We start from the raw sequence: 22,110 nt of genomic DNA on the forward strand, positions 1-22,110 counted from the left end.
CTTGGTTTAAAATTAACCTTTTTGGTTACAAATTCTGCTGTTTTGTTGTTGTTGTTGAAAATTTAACTAATTTATTGAAAATCCATTTTTTTTGTTCAACATTATTTTGTTTGATTTATTTTGTTGTTGAAAATCTATTGTTTTAGTTGAAAATGTATGTATTTTCTTGAAGAACTTAATTTTTTGCTTGAAAAATTCAATTTTTCAGTTGATTTTTTATTATCTTAGTAGATAATTTATTTCTTAGGTTGGCAAGTTAACCACATATTTTGTTAAAAAATTATTTTTCTTTTGTTGAAAATTCATTTTCTAACTGAAATTGTTACTTTATTCCATTTTTGGTTGAAAAACTATTTTTTTATTCAAAATTTAATTATTTGATTGAAAATTGATGTATTTTTTTGAAAATTTGTGTTTTTTGTTGTAAAATGAATATTTTTAGTAAAAATTAATTTTCTGGGTAAAAAAATATATTTGTTTAAACTATTTTTTTTTGTTTTGCTGTTTGTTTTGTCGTTGAAAACTCATATTTTTTAGTTCGAAATTAAATTATTTAGTTGAAAATTCATTTATTTTGTTGAAAATTCTTTTTTTTATGTATAAAATTAATCTTCTTGGTTCAAAAATAATTATTTAGGTTGAAGATTTCTTTATTTTGTTGAAAATATAACTCTTTTGTTGGAAATTCATTTTTGGGTTAAAAATTAACTTTTTTAACTGAAAATTTGACTGTTCCATTTTCAGTTGAAATCTATCTTTTTCATTAGAAATTTAACTTTTTGTTTTAAAAATTAATGTATTAAGCTTTAAATTTGTCTTTTTTATTGCAAAAATAATTTTTTAAATTATGAATATTTAATAAAGCAATTTTTCTTTTATACAATTCGAATTTTCGCGGAACTTTAACTAGAGCAGCTAGCGCTACCTAGCGGATGGTAAAATCCCTTGTTATCTGTTCTAGATGTTCAAGATTATCATTTATCTATCATTTATCTAGACATCTGAAAAATCATCTTCTGACAGCCATTGTGTTCAGTTTGTTTACGAACGGTCGTTTTAAACCGTTATAGGAAAAAAGTTCTGATACAATTTACATGATAATATTACTCCAGGAGGGAAAATGAAACTCAAGACGAAAAGCATGCAGAAAATATTGGTGCCCATTGAGGAAAAGGTAAGAAAATTAATGACTGTCAACGCCGGTCATATTTTTTGATAGTGCTCCAAATTAATCGGAATGTCATTCTGATCTTATAATGTTATAATCATTTTTGTTGTCAAACTTAATCTGTATACTCTCTATTTTGTTCTTTTATTCGTTTTATTTCGTATGTATAATATTTTGGATTGACATAACCTCTATTTATAAAAAAATGCCTTTCGAATTTCCTCAAACAGACAGAAATATATATTTTTTCATGGCACAAAGTTTTTAACGCGGTTATTATAAAAATGATTTTTCAACCAAATTGTTAAATTTTCAAACCAAAAATTTAATTTTCGACTGATATTCCTATTTTTTGTTTAAAATTTTTAAACGAAAAGTTGAAATAGTTAAATTTTCAGTTGTAAAAATTAATTTTCAACCAACAAAAAAGGAATTTTCCACAAAATAATTGACTTTTGAACTATAAAAGACATATTTTAATAAGTGTACTTTCTTTCATTGAACTTAATTAATTAATTTGAACTATTTTCTATTTTTTATACAATTTTTTGGCTAAACATGGAAATAATTAAATTTCCAGTTTAAAAAATAAATTTGTAAAAAAAAAGAAGAATTTTGCACAAAATAATTAAGTTTTCAAGAACAAAAAATAAATAAATTTTCAATCAAAAACGAATTTTTAGCAAAATAGTTACATTTTTGACCAAAAAATGCATTTTCAGCGAAAATGATGAATATTTAACCAAGAAGATTAATCTTCTGCAAAAAAAGAATTACTTTTAGTAAAATGAATAAATTTTCAACTGAGAAAGATAAATTTTTAACCACGAAAAAAGGAATTTCCAATCAAATAATTGACTTTTGAATTAAATAGTGGAATTTTGAACTAAAAAATATTAATTTCGAAACAAAACAAAAAAATAACGATTTAAGAAGAATAGTTAAATTTTTACCTAAAAAGAAGAATTTGAAACCAAGAAGACTCATATTGACCAATCAAAAATAAAAATATTAAATGTTTTAATTATAAAACAAGAATTTTCAACAAAATAGTTAAATTTCCGGCAACAAAAAATGAATTTTCAACTAAAAAGATTAATTTTAAACCAAAAAAGACGAATCTTTGATAAAAATAAATCAATTTACAACCGAACAAATGAATTTTTAACTGTGATGATGAATCGTGAGCGAAAAAAATGAATTTTTAATCAAAACGATCTAGATGACTCTTAAATTTTTTCCGAGTTTTAAAAAGTGTTAAATATTTTTTACACTGCTCTAATCTTTGCTAAAATTCAGAAAAATCCTGTAGAATAAAAATAAAAATTCATATTTTCTAGCTACTTTCATCTGAAATCTATCCAAAATTTTTTTTGAATTTTCTCAAGCAATATATTGATATGAAATTAAAAGAAATAAATAAAATAAAAAGATTAGCTATTGAAAAATTTTATTTTGCACTAATTACCAATTATTTTTTCCTTCAAATTATAATTTCACTAGAAATTTTTTTAATCTGGATTTAAAAATCTCTTTCGGTGGCAAATTTCATAATTTCGTTGGAAATTTGTCTTTCTGGTTTTGAAAATTCACCTCTTTTGGTAAAGATTTCGTCTTTTTTTAAATTAAACTCCAACTTTTTTATGAGAAATTTAATTATTTTGTTGAAAATGTAACTATTTTTTTGAAATGTGTTCTTTTTTAGGAAGAAATTCATCTTTTTGGTTAAAATTGTATCTTTTTGGTTGAGTATTTAATTATTTTGTTGAATTGTTGTTATGAATTTTACTTCTTTTCAATAAAATTTGTTGTCTTTTATTTGGTAGAAAATTCATGCTCTTTTGGAAAATATTTCATGTTTTTTGGTTCAAAATACAACTGATTGAAAATTAGCCTTTTTAAGTTAAGAATTCGACTGTTTTTTATTTAAAATCAAAATCTTTTCCAATTGAAATATAAACTATTAGATTTTTATTTGTGAATTCATATTTCATGTTTGAAAATTCATCTATTTGGTTAAAATTTAGATTTTTTTTCAATTTTATTTAAAATAAAAAATTATTTTTTCCTTAAAGTTATTATTTGATTAAAACTTATTTTTATTCTAGGCCAAAAAATCTTTTTCGTTTGTAAATTCAAACATTGTTTTCAGGTTTGAAAATTCACCTATTTTGGTAGAGATTTCGTCTTTTTTGAAAATTTCAATTGTTTGTTTTAAAATTAAAATCTTTTTTGGTTGAGGTTTCAAACTAATTTATTATGAATTCATATCATTAGAAGAATTCAACTGTTTTCAGTTTAAAATAAAAATATTTTTTTAGTTTTAATAGTTGATTTTTCAACAGAATAAGAACTCTCAACCCAAAAATTGAATTTTGAACTAATCTAGATTAATTTTCAAGAAAAAGACGAATTTTTCACAAAGAAGTTCGATTTTGATAAAAAGCTGGATTTTTTTTTTTAAAAGAACCAATTCCAAATCAGAGAGACGAATTTTTAACTAAAATTTTGAATCGTCAACCAAAAAAATTAGTTCGACTTTAAAACCTAGTCGTTCAATTATTAAACAAAAAGATGAATTTTCTACAAAAAATAAAGAATTTTTAACAAAACTCAAAAACTATCAACCAAAAAGTGTAATTTTCAACTAAAAAAGATAAATTTCTAAACAAAAACTTTATTTTACGAGCATCAAAGACGAAATATTAATAAAATTCAAGAATTCTTAACCAAAAATATTAATTTTTAACTAAAATAGATACATTTTTTCAAATAAAAAGATTAAATTACTACAAAAAAGACGAATTTTCAATAAAATTCAAGAATTCTCAAGCAAAAAGTTGAATTTTTAAGAGAGAAAGAATTTAATTTAAAATAATATTTTAACTATAAAATCTAATGGTTAACTGTCTAACCAAAAAAATGAATTTAGAAAAAAGATTATTTTTCTACCGAAAAAAAATTTTTTTAACAAAAATTAAGAATTATCAACAAATAAGTGTAATTTTCAAATAAAAAAGAATAATTTTTTAACAAAAAGATTAATTGACCACCAAAAAAGGCAAATTTTTAATTAAATTCAAGAATTCTCAACCACAAAGTTGAATTTTTAAGAAAGAAAGAAATAGTTTTAAATTTTAAGAAAGGAGTTCATCTTTAACACCTTGTTCTCAAATTTATAACCAAAAAGATGCATTTTTAAACAAAAAGATTAATTTACTAACAACAAAGGCGCAATATGAATAAAATTCAAAAATTCTTACCCAAAAAGTTAAAATTTTAACTATAAAATATGAATTTTTAAACAAGAAGATTAATTTACTAATAAAAATGGCGAATTTTCAATAAAATTGAAGAATTCTCAAACAAAAACTGGAATTTTTAGGAGGAAAAGAAATTAAAAAATTTTTTAAGAACTTATTTCAACTTTAAAACCTAGTTGTTAAATTTCTAACCAAAAAGATGATTTTTTAAACAAAAATATAAATTTTCTACAACAACAACAAAAGAATTTTTAACAAAATTAAAAAACTATCCACCAAAAAGTGTAATTTTCAACTAAAAAAGAAGAATTTCTAAACAAAAAGTTTAATTTACTAGCATCAAAGACGAAATATTAATAATAGTCAAGAATTCTTAACTAAAAAGTTGGATTTTTAACTAAAATTGATCAATTTTTTCAAATAAAAGAATTCAAGAATTCTCCAGCAAAAAGTTGAATTTTTAAAAAAGAAAGAATTTCTTTTAAGTTTTAGAAAGTAGTTCAACTATAAAACCTAATATTTAAATGTCTAACCAAAAAGATTAATTTTCTACCGAAAAAAATAATGTTTAACCAAAATTAGGAACCATCAACAAAAAAGTGTAATTTTCAACTAAAAAAGATTTTTTAATTAATTTATTTATTTTTGAAAATTCAACTACTTGGTTAAAAGTTAAACTACTTCTCTAGAAATTCACTTATTTGGTCAAATATTCATTATTTTATTTCAAAATGCAACCATTTTGTTGAAAATTAATTTTTTTGGTTGAGGATTCAACTACTTTGTTCACTTTTATTTTTGTTAATCATTTAATTCTTTTTTTATTTAAAATTACAGTCTTTATTGTTGAAATGCTGTTACATGTTTTGTGTAAAATTTGTATTTCTTGGTTGAAAATGCAACCAATTGGTTAAAAGTTGAATTACTTTGTTAAAAAGTCATTTTTTGGTTAAAGATTCATAATTTTACTTCAAATTGAGTTTTTTTTGGTAAAAAATAATTTACATATTTCGTTGAAAATGAACTTTTTCATGTAAAATTGATGTTTTCGTATTAAAAAATTAACTTTTTTTCTTTAAAATTCGCCTCTTCTGGAAAATATTTAATACTTTCTGATTAAAAATACAACTGGTTAAAAATTAATCTTCTGCAGTTGAGGATTCAACTATTTTGTATGAAAATTTATCTTTTCTGGGTCAATTCAACTGTTTTTTATTTAACATAAATCTGTTTTTTATTGAAATATCAAAATTTACATTTTTCTTTGGGGGATTCAACTTTTCTCTTTGAAGATTCAGCTATTTGGTTTAAATTTTGATTTTTTTTTAATTTTAATTTATATAAAAAATTCTTTTTTTTTTTGTCAAATTATAATTTAAATAAAATTTCTTTTTATTCTGGTTTGAAAATTCTCCTCTTTTCTTAGAGATTTCGTCTTTTTTTTAAATTAAAATTGCAATTGTTTGGTTAAAAATTGAAATATTTTTCGGTTCAGAATTCAAACTGTTTGATTATGAATTCGTATTTTTGGATTAATCCAACTCTGTTTAGTTTAAAATTAAAATATTTGTTTAGTTGTAATATCAACTATGTATTATATTTTTCGTTTGCGAATTCCTTTTTTTTTTTAGAAAATTAAACTACTTGGTTGAAAGCTAAACCACTTTGTTAAAAATTAATTTAGTCAAATATTCATAATTTTAGTTGAAATTATAACCATATTGTTTAAAAGTTGTCTTTCTTGACAGGAAATTATTCTTTTTAATTGAAAATTCATTTTTTTAGTTGAGGAGTCAACTATTTTTTTAAATTTTGTTGTTGTTAATAATGCAACTCTTTTTTTATTTAAAATTAAAGTCTTTTCTGTTAAAATATTATTACATATTTGGTTGAAAATCTGTATTTTTTGGTTAAAAAATCTACTTTTTTTGTAGAAAATTCGTCTATTTTGGAAAATATTTTATGTTGAAGATTCAACTCTTTGATGGAAATTTATATTTTCTGGATGAATTCAACTGTTTTTAATTTCAAATAAAAATATTTTCGGATTGAGATATTGACTGTGACATTTTTCTTTGAGAATTCATCTTTTTTCATTGAAAATTCAACTATTTGGTTGAAATTAAAATTTTTTATTTTAATTTATATAAAAAAATGTTGTTTTTTAAAATTATAATTTGACTAAAACTTCTTTCTATTGTAGTCCTGAAAATCATTTTTGGTTGCAGATTCAACAATTGTTTAAAAATTATTTTTTTCTAAAATTAAAATCGCAATTGTTTGGTTAAAAATTAAAATCGTTTTTGGTTGAGGATTCAAACTACGTTGTTAAAAATTCAATTACATAGTCAAATATCCACCATTTTAGTTGTGAATAACTCAACTTTTTTTATTTAAAATTAAAGTCTTTTTTGTTGAAATAATATTGCATGTTTCGTTGAAAGATCGTCATTTTTGGTAAAAAATAATTCATGTTTTTCGTTGAAAATAAATGTTGTCATGTAAAATCCATATATTTCCGGGTTCAAACATATTTTTTGTTTTTGTAGAAAATTCATCTCCTTTGGAAAATATTCACAATGTCTTTTGATTCAAAATACCACTGTTTAAAAATTAATAGTTTTTAGTTCAAGATTTAACTCCTTAATGGAAATTTATCTTTTCTGGATGAATTCAACTGTTTTTCATTAAAAATAAAAATCTTTTTGGATTGAAATATCAACTATTACATTTTTGTTTTAATTGAACTATTTGGTTGAAATTTCTATTTTTTATTTTATTTTACATTCAAAATTATGTTCCCCTTTAAATAAAACTTGTTAGATAAAATCGGAGATTTCCTTCAGGTAAAAAAGCTGAGAAGTTTATTAGAAAATAACAATTCTCAGCCTGTGGACATCGCTGTAGTCAAATCAATGTTGCATGAACAACTTCGCAAATTGGCTGAAAAATTTGCATCTATTTGCAAAGAAGATGGCAACGATTATCAAGAAATGAAAGACAAAATCACCGCTGTGATCGAAGAATTTTGTACCTCGATTGACATCGATAAACTAGTAAGCTTTCTGGATAATAAGTACTTTTTTTAAATTAAAATACTGATATCCTGTTTAAAGAGCATTAATTGAAACTTTAGGAGAAAAGTGATCATGAAGGAAACAAGGAAGATGTGACGGAAATTTTGCTAAGTAAATTTGTATCGGCCCTCGAAAATTTGGAAAAACTTGAGTGTCTTCCTATGAAGCAAAATCTTCAAGATTGTTGGGATTATGTTAAGGACATGGGCGCTGTTAACGAAATAGAAGATTTTCAAAATATAAAGGTTAGCTTCTATTTTATACTGAATTGAAAAAAAAGTTATATCTTATTTTTCTTTTATATTTTCTAGGATGGTCCAAAAAAGATTTATTTTTTCTTCTAAAATGATTCTTTTTGGTTTAAAAATCACACCCTTTTTTGCAAAAAATTTATTTTATTTGTTTGAAAATTAGTTTTTTGTTTACAATTCAACTATTTTGTTGAAATCTCATCTTTGTAGGTAAAAAATTTTAGTATTTGGTTGAAAATTGAAATTTTTGGTTGAAAATTAATTTTTTTTTTGTAAAAAGTTAAAGTATTTATTTTAAAAAAAATTTTCGAAAATACAACTGTTATATTGAAGTATTTTTTTGGATGACAATGTTTTTCAACAGAAAATTTGTCTTCTTTGATAGAACAAAATTCTTATTGGTTAAAATTTCCTCTTTTTTTTAAATGCAACTTCTTGAAAACTGATTGAAAACGAACTTTTTTTGTTGATAATTCGTTTTTTTGTTTGTTGTAAAATTCAATTTCAGGGTTAAAAGTTGAACTGCTTAATTCAAAATAAATTTTTCCTTCGTTGAAGATTCTTAATTTTAGTTGAAAATCCATCTCTCTCGTTGAAAATTAAACTAGAAAATTTGTTTACTGATTCAACTATATTTGTATGAATGATTTGTATGAAAATTTGTTGTTGATAATTCATCTTTTTGGTTAAAAATTCTACTATTTGTTGAAAGTTTAATGTTTTTTATGGAAAATTCAAGTATTTTGTTTATAATTGATCTTTTCCAGTCGAAACTTCAACTGTTTTTTTAGCATTTGTCCATTTGGACAGAAAATTCTTCCTTTTGGATTGTATATTCATCTGTTTTTGTTGAACATTTCTTGGTTGAAAATTATTTTTTTTTGGTAGATAGTTGAAAATTGGTCTTTTTTAGTACATAATTGATTTTTTTCTTAGAAATGAGCCTTTTTGGTTGAGAATTTACGTTTTTAGGTTGAAAATTCCACTTTTTTGTTCAAAAATTAATTATTTTCTTCAAAACTCAACTCTTTGGTTAAAAATTTATCTATTTTGTTTAAAATTGGTTGTTTTTTCATTTAAATAGCAAATAATATATTTTTCGTTAAGAATTCATCTTTGTGATTTTGAAAAATCATTATTTATAGTTGAAAATCTAAATTTTATTTTTGGTTGCAATTATTTTTTTTAGTTACAAATTTTTCTTTTTGCTAGAAAAAAAAATCTTATTGGTTCAAATTTTTTTTTGGTCAAAAATGTAATTATTTGGTGGAAAAATCGACTTTTTGGTTGGAAAATCAAACTTCTGGATGAAGAGTAGATATTTTTATTAAAAATAAATTTTTTCTTAGTTGAAAATTCTTCATTTTAGTTGAAAATTCATCTCTTTGGTTGAAAATTAAACTAGAAAATTTATTTACTGATTCAACTATTTATTTATAAATTCATTTATTTTATTGAAAATTCGTCTTTTTGATTGGGAATTCAAATTTTTAAGTTAAAAATTTGGTTAAAAAGTTCTCATTTTTGTTGAAAAATTAATTGTTTTGGTGAAAGCTAAACTCGATTGTTAAAAATTTATCTATCTTGGTTAAAAATTCATTTTTGAGTTGAAAGTTGAAAATTTGTCTTTTTTAGTATAAAATTAATATTTTTTCTTAAAAATTAGTCTTTTAGGTTCAGAATTAACATTTTTAGGTTGAAAATGTAATTATTTGGTTAAAAATTCCATTATTTTGTTAAAAACACAACTTTTTGGTTAAAAATTTATTTACTTTGTTAAAAAAAAAATATTAATTTAAATAGCAGCTAATATATTTTTCGTTAAGAATTCATCTGTGTAATTTTAAAAAATCATTATTTTTTTCGTTGAAAAACAATGTTTTCAGTTGAAAATCTAAATTTTATTTATTGTTTGGAATTAATTCTTTTTAGTTACAAATTTTGTCTTTTCTGTTAGAAAAAATCTTATTGTTTCAATTTTTTTTATAAAAATGTAACTATTTGGTGGAAAAATCGTCTTTTTGGTTAGAAAATCAAACTTCTGCATGAAGAGTCGATATTTTTAATTAAAAATTAATTTTTTCTTATTTGAAGATTCTTCATTTTAGTTGAAAATTCATCTCATTGGTTAATTTTTGGATAAATTTTTGTTTTAGTTGACAAGTCAACAATTTGGTTAAAAGTTCAAGTATTTTGTTAAAAATTCCTCTTTTTTGGTAGAAAATTAATGTTTTAGGTTGAAAATTCTACTATTTGTTTATAAGTTCAACTACTTTGTTCATAACTTATTTATTTGATTGAAAATTTAATAATTTTTTGACAACTTTCGTTGTTTTTTTTTCCATTGAAATAGCAACTACTACTTTTTTTTATGAATTCATATTTTTTTAACAAATAAACTGTTTTTAGTTCAAATTTATTCTTTTTTGGTTTGACGATTCATCATTTTAGTAGAAAATTTAACTGTTTAGTTGAAAATTAAAATATTTTGTTAAAAGTTTGTTTGATTTTTTTGAAAATTTAATTATTGTGTTGAAAATTCGTATTTTTTGGTCAAAAATTAATCTTTCTGGTAGAAAATTCATTGTTTTGGTTGAAAGATAATTTTTTTGGTTGAAAGTTGAAAATTTGTCTTTTTTAGTATAAAATTAGTTTTTTTTCTAAAAATTAGTCTTTTGGTTGAGAAATTACGTTTTTAGGTTGAAAATGTAACTATTTTGTTAAAAATTGTACTATTTTGTTCAAAAATTAAATATTTTGTTAAAAACTAAACTCTTTGGTTAAAAATTGATCTATTTTGTTTAATTTCTTTTTCATTTAAATAGCAAGTAATATATTTTTCTTTAAGAATTAATCTTTGTGATTTTGAAAAATCATTATTTATAGTTGAAAATCTAAATTTTATTTTTGGTTGAAATTAATTTTTTTAGTTACAAATTTTTCTTTTTTGGTAGAAAAAAAATCTTATTAGTTCAAATTTTATTTTTAATGTAACTATTTGGTGAAAAAATCGTCTCTTTGTTAGGAAGATCAAACTTTTGGGCCAAGAATCGATATTTTTTATTAAAAATAAATTTGTTCTTAGTTGAATATTCTTCATTTCAGTTGAAAATTCATCTCATTGTTTAATTTTTCGATGAATTTCGGTTTTAGTTGACAAGTCAACAATTTGGTTGAAAATTCAAGTATTTTGTTTTAAATTTCTCTTTTTTTGGTAGAAAATTAATTAATTTTGTTAAAAGTTCGTTTCTTTTTTTTGTTGAAAATTTAAGTATTCTGTGGAAGATTCGTATTTTTTGGTAAAAAATTAATCTTCCTGGTAGAAAATTTATTTGTTTGGTTCAGAATTAATCTTTGTAGGTTAAAAATTCAACTATTGATTTAAAAATTCTACAATTTTGGTAAAAATCTAATGATTTCGTTGAAAATTTAACTTATTTGTTAGAAATTTTGTTGTTGAAATAGCAGCTATTATATTCTCCGTCAAGAAGTCATCTTTTTGCTTAAAATTCAAATTTTTCGATTGAAAATTCAACTGTTTTTGTTTAAAGTAAAATAAGACAAGCATTTTTTTGAAAAAAAGTTTAAGAGACACCTAATTATTATTTTGTAATTCTACAAAAATTCAGGGGACACTTTGACACCCAAAAGAAACAATATTTTCTAATAAATTAAAAAATATAATATTTATTTTCATACTCAGGAGCTTGGCACTTCAATATTAGACATATTCGGTCCCTTGCAACAATTTAAAAATAATTTATCATCTCAACAATTAAAGGAGAAACTAGCACTCTATTTATGTCAGCTTTGTGCAACTTTCGATATGCTGGTGAAATTAATTGAGGAACAGCATCAATTAAATGCGCCAATTTTCGTAAGATAAACATTTTATATTATCTATTCTAATTTTGGATTTTTTTTTCTACTTTTTCATGATTTTTTTCCTTACACAGAGTTGCAAAAAATACGTTTGCGATCGCTTGTGCTGGTGTTTTAAGGCTATCATCGAGATCCTTGATGCTTCAAATCCATCACCGGAAGAAGAATTTTTCGAAAAAGAAAATCACTTCGTCTACAGGTGAGACAAAAAATTAATAATTAAAATTTAAGAAATTACATATTTAACCAAGAAGTTCTTGGAAATTAAAAAAAAAAACGTTAATCTAACGGTCAAATTTGGAAAAAACTCTCTTAAATTTCTCAATTAAAATTTTTGAAAGAGCCAGGAAGGTAAAATAAAAAAGAAGGAAACTTCTTGATCCTATTCCTTTCTTTTTTTTTCGTCTTTTTTATTTTTGTTGCTTTGAAATCATATTCAAAAAATCTATCAGCATTTTACGTTGACTTCTTTTTCATTCCTCTATTTATTTTATTTTTAAATTGGCATTCAGGCTAATTGCAAGGATAATAAATTTGAAAATTTATATTTTTTGGTAGAAAAATAATTTTTTTTTCAATGTTCTCGTTTTTGGTTTAAAATACAACTTTTTCATTGAAAATGACCTTTTTTTAAAAAAAAAAATTCGTCTATTGAAAATGCATCTTTTATAGTTTAGAGATTCATCATTTTTTTGGTTGAAAATTTATCCCATATTTTGATAATTCAACTATTTGTTTGCAAATTCATGAATTTTGCTGACAGCTCGCTTTTTTGGTAGTAAATTAATCTTCTTGCTTGAAAATTTGCCTTTTTCATTGAGAATTCATCTTCTTGTTGAAAATACATTTTTTCGGATTAAATTTAATATTTTTTGTATAAAAATTCAACTATTTGATTAAAAATTAAATTATTTTGTTGAAAATTTGGTTAAAAGTGGAATTATTTTGTTAAAAATTGATTTTTTCTTGATTAAAGATTCACGATTTCAACTTAAATTATATATATGTTAAAAAATTAATCTACTTCATTACAAACTTTTTTTTAATAAATAATTTTTTAAATAAAAATTTAACTTTAAAATTTTTTGTTAAAAACTGTATTTTTTCAGTTTGTAGTTCCACTATTTCTTTGAAAATTCATATATTTTGTTGGAAATACATCTTTTTCGTAGAAAATTTATCTTCTTGTTTGAAAATTCATTTCTTTCGGAATAAATTTAATATTTTTTCTATGGAAATTCAACTATTTGTTTAAAAATTAACTTATTTTGTTGAAAATTTGGTTAAAAGTGGAATTATTTTGTTAAAAATTTATTTTTTTCTTGATTAAAGATTCATGATTTTAACTTAAATTTCATATATGTTAAAAAATTAATCTACTTCATTGAAAACTTTTTTTTTAATAAATAATTTTTGAAATAAAAATTTAACTTTAAATTTTTTGTTAAAAACTGTTTTTTTTTCAGTTTGTAGTTCCACTATTTCTTTGAAAATTCATGTATTTTGTTGGAAATACATCTTTTTCGTAGAAAATTTATCTTCTTGTTTGAAAATTCATTTCTTTTGGAATAAATTTAATATTTTTTCTATGGAAATTCAACTATTTGTTTAAAAATTAAGTTATTTTTTTTTTTGTTTTTAATTAAAGATTTAACTTTTCAATTTTTTGTTTTAGTTTGCAGTTCCACTATTTCTTTGAAAATTCATGTATTTTGTTGGAAATCTATCTTTTTTCGTAGAAAATTTATCTTTTTGGTTGAAAATGTAATTATTTTGTTATAAAATAAGCTTTTTTGGGTTGAAATAGCATCTATTATATTTTTCGTTGAGAATTGATTTTTTTGTTAATAATTCGACTTTTAGGAATGAAAATTAAACTGTTTTTGTTTCAAGTTTAATCTTTTTTGTTTGCAAAGTCTACAGTTTTGTTAAAAATTCAACTATTTGGTTGAAAACTCATTTTTTTTGGTCATCATTTTTTTCGTTCAAAATTCAACTATTGTGTTGAATACTCATATTTCTTGAAAATATTCATATTTTTTTTAAATACTCATATGTTTTGTTGAAAATTCCTCTTGTATCGTAAAAAGTTAAAATCCAACTATTTTATTGAAAATTAATCTTTTTGTTGTTAGTAAATTCCCCTTTTTCAGTTGAAATATCAACTATACTATTTTTCACTGAGATTCCATTTTTTCTTTGAAAATTTGACTTCTTTCTGTTTGAACATTCGACAGATTGGTTAAAAATCCAACTATTGTATTAAATACTCATATTTTTTGTTGAAAATTCCTCTTGTATCGTAGAAAGTTGAAAATCCAACTATTTTATTGAAAATTAATTTTTTTTATTAAATTCGCCTTTTTCGATTGAGATATCAACTATACTATTTTTCACTGAGATTCCATTAATTTCTTTGAAAATTCGTCCTTTTTTATTGAAAAATTTATATTTTATGGTAGAAAAGTCAATTTTTTGTTGAAATAAATAAATTTATAAATTTTAAACTTCAATTTGAAATTGCTTTCTTTACATTTAAATAAACAATTATACGGGGATTTTAATAGAAAATCTATCATTAGGATGGACTTGGTCTTGGATATAATTTCCGGGATGGTTGGCCGATCCCAGAAGGAGCAAATGGGAGAATGCGAAGATTTATGGCACGGCATAGAGGACGTATTTTCTCATGCAATGGCAATTGCTCAAGTTTGTCAGCCCCAGAGTTTCAAGTCGATAAGCGGAGTCTGTCAGTCAATCATGTCTGAGTACGAAAATCTGAAGGTTCAGCTTCAGAACGAAACGCCCGAGCCATCGATGATCAATTTGTTTATGAATTCTTTGACCGACGCTTTGTACCGTTTAGAGCGCAAAGTCAACATCTCGGTTCTCTCGCTCGTCATGGAAGTCTTCAGCGATCCTTTCAATCCTCTCCGAAAACTCGTCAAGACCTGTGGAATTTCATTGACTGCCCGGAAAAGATCAAAAACCGATCTGAGTGATACGGTGGAAGATTTTGATCAGCTGATAGATCAAGCGATGCAGATTGGATCTTTTGCAATCGCTTGTTGCAGAGACACCAATAGTGAGTTTAGTTTTTGATCACTCATGACACTATTTACATTTTTTTTAAGGATGCAATTTTTTTCTACTATTTTTAAAACAAATTTTGGTAAAAAGTTATTTATTTTAGTCTCAAGATTCTACTTTTTTTAATTGAAAATTCATCGTTCTGGATTGAAAATTTAACGATTTGATTTCAATTTTTTTTCCTTGACTACAAAATTGGTTAACAATTTTTTTGTTGGGCTTTAAAATTCATTTTTTTTTAAACTAGCTGTACTTAATTCAAATGTTTTGTTGAAAATTCATCTTTTTAGTTGAAAAATTAATTTCTTCAATTAAATACTCAAATATTTTGTTGAAAATATGTTTCGATTTTGGTGTGAAGTAAATGTTTTTAATGTAAATTTTAACAATTTCATTGTTTGTTAAACTTCGTATTTTTTGGTAGAAGATTAATCCTTTTGGTTGAAAATGTAATTATCTTGTTGAAAATTCTTTTCTTTTTGTTTGAAATTTAATTTCTTTTTTGTAGGAATTCCATATTTTTTTTAGGTTAAAAATGCTATTGGTTAAAAACTAACATGTTTCCATTGAAAATGAACTTTTTTATATTCGATTATTTGAGTCACAAATTACTTTCTTTGATTAAATACTCAACTATTTTTTTTAAAGTAAGTTTCGATTTTGGTTGAAAATTTATCATTTTTAATAGAAAATTCACTTAATTTTTTAATAGATCGTTTTCTTTGGTAAAAGATTAGTCCTTTTGTTTGAAAATGTAATTATTTTGTTGAAAATTCGTCTTTTTAGTAGAAAATTAATTTTATTCGATTAACAGTTTATCTATTTTGTTAAATTTTTTTTTTCTATTTGAAATTTCACCTTGTTTGGTGAAAATGCAACTTTCTGATTTAAAAATAGCCTGTTTTGGTTGAAAATGAACTTTTTTCTTGAAAATTGATTATTTTATTTAAAAATTGATCATTTGTAATAGAAAATTTATGTATTTTGTTAAACTTCGTTTTTTTTCTTTGGTTGAAAATTAAAATATCTTGTTCATAATTGATTGAATTTTTTGTAAATTCATCTTTTTTGTTCAAGACTCATCATTTCAGTTAAACATTAATTTATTTAGTTAAATAAAGAACTATTTTCTTAAAAATAATTTTTTTTTGGTTGAAAATTTATATTTTTTCGTAGAAGATTAAAACAATTTACTACTTTTCTTACGTTGGGGGGGGGGGGGGGGGGGGGGGGGGTTGAACACTCATCTCTTTTTGTAAAACTTTCATATTTTTTGATAAAAAGTGCCACTTTCTGGTTAAAAATTAATCTTTTTCAGTTGAAATGAACTTTTTTGTCGAACAATTCACTTTTTTTTTAATTCTTGTTTTCGCTCGAAAATTCAACTATTTAGTCGAAAGTCGAACTACTTTATGGAAAATTCATCTTTGTTGGTAGAAAATTAATTTTATTGATTAAAATTTAACTATTTTGTTAAAAATAAACTTTTTTAGTGAAAATTCAACTGTTTTGTCAGAATTTTTTATTTTCAGCTCGAAAATGAAACATCATTCAATGAATTCATCATTTTAGTTAACAAATTAATTTCTTCAATTAAATACTGAAATATTTTGTTAAAACTATGTTTCGATTTTAGTTTGAAGTAAATATTTTGAATATAAATTAAACTACTTCATTACTTCATTTCATTGTTTATTAAAAATGATTTTTTAAAAATTTTATTTCTTTTTTGCAGGAATTCATCTTTTTTTTAGTTAAAAATGCTATTGGTTTAAAACTAATCTGTTTCGGTTGAAAATGAACTTTTTTTTTAAATTCATTTAAAAATAAGTTTCGATTTTGGTGTGAATTTAATATTTTTAATGTAAATTTAACTATTTCAGTTTTAGTTGAAAATTGATCATTTTAAATAGAAAATTTATGCATTTTGTTAATCTTTGTTTTTTTTTCTCTTGAAAATTAAAATATCTATTTAATAACAGATTGAATTTGTTGAAAATTACTCTTTTTCGTTCAAGATTTATCATTTCAGTTAAACATTAATTTATTTGGTAAAATAACCAACTATTTTCTTCAAAATAAATTTTCTTTGGTTAAAAATTTATATTTGTATTTTTTAGTGGAAAATTAAAAAAATTAACTACTTTTTTACGTTGAAAATTCATCTCTTTTTGTAGAATATCATATTTTTTGGTAAAAATTGCCACTTTCTGGTTAAAAATTAATCTGTTTCAGTTGATAATGAACTTCTCTGTCGAAAATTCCACATTTTTATAAATAAAGATTATTTTCGCTCGAAAATTCAACAATCTGGTGAAAAATTCAACTATTTAGTTGAAAGTCGAACTACTTTGTAGAAAATTAATCTTTTCAGTTCAAGATTCATAATTTTGGCTAAAAATGATTTTTTGGATTAAATATTAAACAATTTTGTTGAAAATGTGTTTCGAATTTGGTTAAAAATTAATTTTTTCAATGCAACATCAAATATTTCATTTTAACAGAAAATTCTTTTTTTATGTTAAGAATTTGCTTTTTTTATAAAAATTAATTCCTTTGGTTGAAAATGTAATTATCTTGATGAAAATTAATAATTTTTAATAGAAAATTCATTTATTTGGTAAAAGATTAATCCTTATGTTTGAAAATGTAATTATTTTGTTGAAAATTCGTCTTTTTAGCATAAAATTAATTTTATTTGGTTAAAAATTTATTTATTTTGTTAAATGTTTTTTTCTTTCTATTTGAAAATTGACCTTGTTTGGTAAAAATGCATCTTTATAGTTAAAAAAATAACTCGTTTTGGTTGAAAAGGAAATTTGTTTATTGAAAATTTAACTGTTTTGTAGAAAATGCGTATTTTCAGCTCAAAAATTAAACAATCTGGTGGAAAATTCAACTGTTTAGTCGAAAGTTGAAATACTTTGTTGAAAATTCATTTTGATTTAGTTGAACATTAATTATTTTATTTGAAAAGTAATTTCTTTCTTAAAAAATATGAACTTAATAGAAGCTTAATTTTTCAGGAGTGAACAAAATAAAAAATTGCTTGGCAAGTTTGGAATCGTTAGAGATGGAGTTGGTTCCGGCAATCACAGACTTTTACCTCCATCCGGATAACAAAGAAAAAAGGGCAAGTGTAAAACTTCTGACTGCTCAGTGGCAGGCGGAGATTAATAAATTTCACAATTTTGTGGACCTCATTATCGACTCAGCTGCCTACTGTCAGGTAAATCTGTTAAAGGTTTAAATTATTAAATAAATAATTACAGGGTTGCTACAGCTCATGGAAAAGCTGAAAATATATTCACCTCTCTCCTCTTCTTTTTTTAATTGCACTTTTAGTTGAAACTTAATTTTTTAAAATTGAAAATTGAAGTATTTGGTTTAAAATTTAATCATTTTGTTGAAAATTCAACTATTTAAAACAAAAGTAATCTTTTTCCTTAAAAATTCTTTTTTTTTTGTAGAAAATGTAACTATTTTGTAGAATATTTGTTTCATTTTTGTTTGATATTGATTTTTTTTAACTAAAAATTTAACTTTTTTATTTTTGGTTGGAAATTTATATTTTTAGCTAAAATTCGACTATATTTGGTTGAAAATTTAATCATTTTGTTGAAAATTCAACTATTTTTTGTATGCTATCTTGTTTCGTTAAAAATGTAATTGCTTGATTAAAAGTTGAATCACTTTGTTAAAAATTCTGTTTTTTTTTATTCAACTATTTTGTAGAAGATTTGTTTAATTTTTGGTTTGATATTGATTTTTTTTTTAACTAAAGACTAAACGATTTCATTTTTGGTTGAAAATTTATATTTTTAGCTAAAATTCAACTATATTTGGTTGAAAATTTAATTATTTTGTTTAAAATTCAAATATTTTTTGTATGCCATCTTGTTTTATTAGAAAATTTGTTTCATTTTTTTATATTGATTTTTTTAAACTAAAAATTTAACTTTCTTATTTTTGGTTGAAAATGTGTTTTTCAGCTAAAATTCAACTATTTGGCTCAAAACTGTAATCATTTTGTTGAAAACTTAACTATTTAAAACAAAAGTAATCTTTTTTGTAAAAATTATTTTTTTTCAGAAAGTTTAACTATTTTGTAGAAAATTTGTTTCATTTTTGTTTCATACTGATTTTTTTAAACTGAAAAATCATTTTGTTGAATATTCAACTATTTAAAAAAAGTAATCTTTTTTCTTAAAAATTCTTTTTTTTTGTAGAAGATTTAACTATTTTGTAGAAAGTTTGTTGCAGTTTTGTTTGATATTTATTTATTTTTAACTAAAAATTTATCTATTTCATTTTTCGTTGAAAATTTATATTTTTAGCTAAAATTCCACTATTTGCTTGAAAATTGAATCATTTTGTTGAAAATTCAACTTCTTTTTCTTTTAGTACAAAAATGTCATTGCTCTGTTAAAGGTTGAATTACTTTGTTAAAAATTCTGTTTTTGTAAATTCCACTATTTTGTAGAAGATTTGTTTAATTTTTGTTTGATATTAATTTTTGTTAACTAAAAATTTAACGATTTCATTTTCGGTTGAAAATTTATATTTTTTAGCTAAAATTGTACCATTTTGTTGAAAATCGATGTATTTTTGTTGAAAAGTCGTATTTTTTAAGTAGTAGGTAATTAATTTTCTTGGTTAAAAATGCACCTTTTCGGTGGAAAATTCAACTATTTAAAAAAAAATAGTTTGTTTTGGTTGAAAGTAAAATTATTTTCTTAAAAATTCATTTGAGTAGTTGAAGATAAAGCTATTTTGTTAAAAATTCGTTGTTTTTTAAATTAAAAATTAATTTTATTAACTGAAAATTTAACTGTTGCATTTTTTGTTGGAAATTTATCTGTTTTTGTTGAAAGTTAAATTACTTTGTTAAAAACTCATTTTATTGGTTAAAGATTTAATTATTTTGCTAAAAATTCATTTTTTGGTTCAAGATTAATGTGTTAACTTTAAATTAAATTCTTTTATCTTTGGTTGAATTTTTTTTTGATCATTTTAAACATTTTTTTTTTTTTGATGAAAATTCAACTATTTTCTTACAAAGTTTTTTTTTTATTGAAAATGAATTATTTAGTACAAAGTTTAACATGGTCCATTTTTTTGTTGTTGAAAATTTATCTTTTTTTATTTTAAAGTTTCATTTTTTTTTTTAACTTTTTTTTTAGTTGAAAATTTAACTATTTGGTTGAAAATATAAATTTTTAGCATGAAAAAGTTAACTATTTGGTTAAAATTTCAAATATTTTTTTAGTCGTCTTTTTTAGTTGAAAATTTAAGTGCTTAAATATTTTTATTTTTAGCTGAAAAATCATTCTTTTGGATTAAAAATTCAACTTCTAAATAATTCATTTTTTGGCTGAAAAAATTTGGTTGAAAATGCAATTATTTTGTGTTGAAATTTAATTTTGTTGATTATGAATTCAAACATATGGTTGAAAATTCAGATTTTTAGGTTGAAAAGATAGCGGCTCGTTAAGAATTCAACTATTTGGTTCATAATTTTCCGGTTTTTGGTTAAAATTTAAACTATTTAAATTGAAAATTCGTCTCTTTTGCTTGAAAAGTAAACTGTTTAGTTTGAAAATGTAAATTCTTAGTCTGACTTTTTTTAACTTTTTTGTTGAAAAATCATATTTTTTATTTGAAAATTGAACTTTTTTAATCGAAGAATCGTCTTTCTGTTTGAAAGTGCAACTATTTTGTTAAAAATGTAACATTTTGACTGAAAATTCAACTATTCGGTCGAAATATAACTTTTGTCTTGAAAGTTCATATTTTTTATTAAAAATTTAACAATTTGGTAGAAATTTCAACTATTTTATTGTTAATTAATTTTTTTCACAATGCAACTATTTTGTTGAAAATTTTTCTGTTTTGATTGAAAATTCGACTATTTTGTTATTTATTCAAAATTATTTTGTTGAAAATTACATAATTTTGGTTAATAATGTAAGTTTCTGTTGAAAATAAACCTTCTTGTTGAAAATTCATAATTTTTAGTTAAAAATGTAACTGTTTTATATAAAAATTTGGCTTTTTGACTCGAAAATTAACATTTGTGTTGAAAGTTCATCTTTTTTGGTTGTATATATAACAATTTTATAGAAATATACACTATTTTATTGTTGATTAATTTTTTGTTTTGATAATGCAACTATTTTGTTAAAATTTTGAATTTTTTGTTCATAATTCAACTCAACTTCAATTTTAACTATTTTATTGTTAATTAATTTTTTTTTTTTAGAATATTTCTTTTTTTTTGTTAAAAATTCAGCTATTTAATTGAAAATTCAGATTTTTCAGCTGAAAATTTATATTTTTCATTTGAAAATTTAACTGTTTTATTTAAAATTTGGTTTTTAGGCTTGAAAATTTAACAATCTGGTTATAAATTTAACTATTGTAGTTTAAAATTCAACTATTCGGTTGAAAATTAACCATTGTGTTGAAAGTCCATATTTTTTGGTTGGAAATATAACAGTTTGGTCGAAAATTCAACTATTTTTGTTGTTAATTAACTTTTTTATTTGAAAATGCAACTAGTTTGTTGAAAATTTTTCTTTTTTGGTTAAAAATTGAGCTATTGTGTTAAAAATTCGAATTTTGTTGTTGATACTTCAACTATTATGTTGAAAATTACATAATTTCGGTTAAAAATTCAACTATCATGTTGAAAATAAACCTTCTAGTTGAAAATTCATATTTTTTATTTGAAGATTTAAATTTTTTAGTTCAAATTTATGTTTTTGTATAGAAAATTTTTTCTTTATTACTTGAAAGTTCAACTAATTATTTAGTTGTGCATTCATTTTTTTCAAATTTGTTTTTTTCGGGCTTAAAATTCAACTTTCTTCTTGAAAATTACATAATTTTGGTTAAAAATTCAACTATTATGTTGTAAATAAAACCTTCTTGTGGAAAATTCATACTTTTTTAGTTGAAGATTTTAATGTTTTATACAAAAATTTGGCTTTTTGTCTCGAGAATTTAACAATTTGGTAAAAAATTATTCGATTGAAAATGAACAATTATGTATAAATTTAAATATTTGGATTGCAAATTCAACTATTCGATCGAAAATTAACCGTTGTGTTGAAAGTTCATATCTTTTGGTTGGAAGTATAACACTTTTGTATAAATTTCAACTATTTTATTGTTAATTAATTGTGTTTTTGAGAATGCAACTATTTTGTTAAAAATTTGCCTTTTTTGGTTAAAAATTCAGCTATTCAGTTGAAAATTCATATTTTTTAGTTGAAGATTTAAATTTTTTAGTTCAAATTTATATTTTTGTGTACAAAATTTGTTCTTTATTGTTTGAAAGTTCAACTAATTATTTAGTTTTTTTTTTTTTTTTTTTT

General features: G+C 22.1%; 1 protein-coding gene across 1 annotated transcript in view; it reads left to right on the top strand.

The window, feature by feature from the left end:
* The first annotated feature begins 1,011 nt into the window (after nucleotides 1-1,011).
* Nucleotides 1,012-22,110, top strand: part of LOC117172011 — a 48,630-nt gene continuing 27,531 nt past the window's right edge. The window contains exons 1-7 of the mRNA XM_033359732.1: nucleotides 1,012-1,174; nucleotides 7,278-7,487; nucleotides 7,568-7,753; nucleotides 11,463-11,636; nucleotides 11,716-11,840; nucleotides 14,224-14,726; nucleotides 17,758-17,960. Coding sequence (XP_033215623.1) covers nucleotides 1,121-1,174; nucleotides 7,278-7,487; nucleotides 7,568-7,753; nucleotides 11,463-11,636; nucleotides 11,716-11,840; nucleotides 14,224-14,726; nucleotides 17,758-17,960 — 1,455 coding nt within the window. The 5' untranslated portion in view covers nucleotides 1,012-1,120. The remainder of the gene's footprint in view (nucleotides 1,175-7,277; nucleotides 7,488-7,567; nucleotides 7,754-11,462; nucleotides 11,637-11,715; nucleotides 11,841-14,223; nucleotides 14,727-17,757; nucleotides 17,961-22,110) is intronic.

The sequence above is a fragment of the Belonocnema kinseyi genome, chromosome 4, assembly GCF_010883055.1.
Source record: "Belonocnema kinseyi isolate 2016_QV_RU_SX_M_011 chromosome 4, B_treatae_v1, whole genome shotgun sequence".
Classification (NCBI taxonomy): Eukaryota; Metazoa; Arthropoda; class Insecta; order Hymenoptera; family Cynipidae; genus Belonocnema; species Belonocnema kinseyi.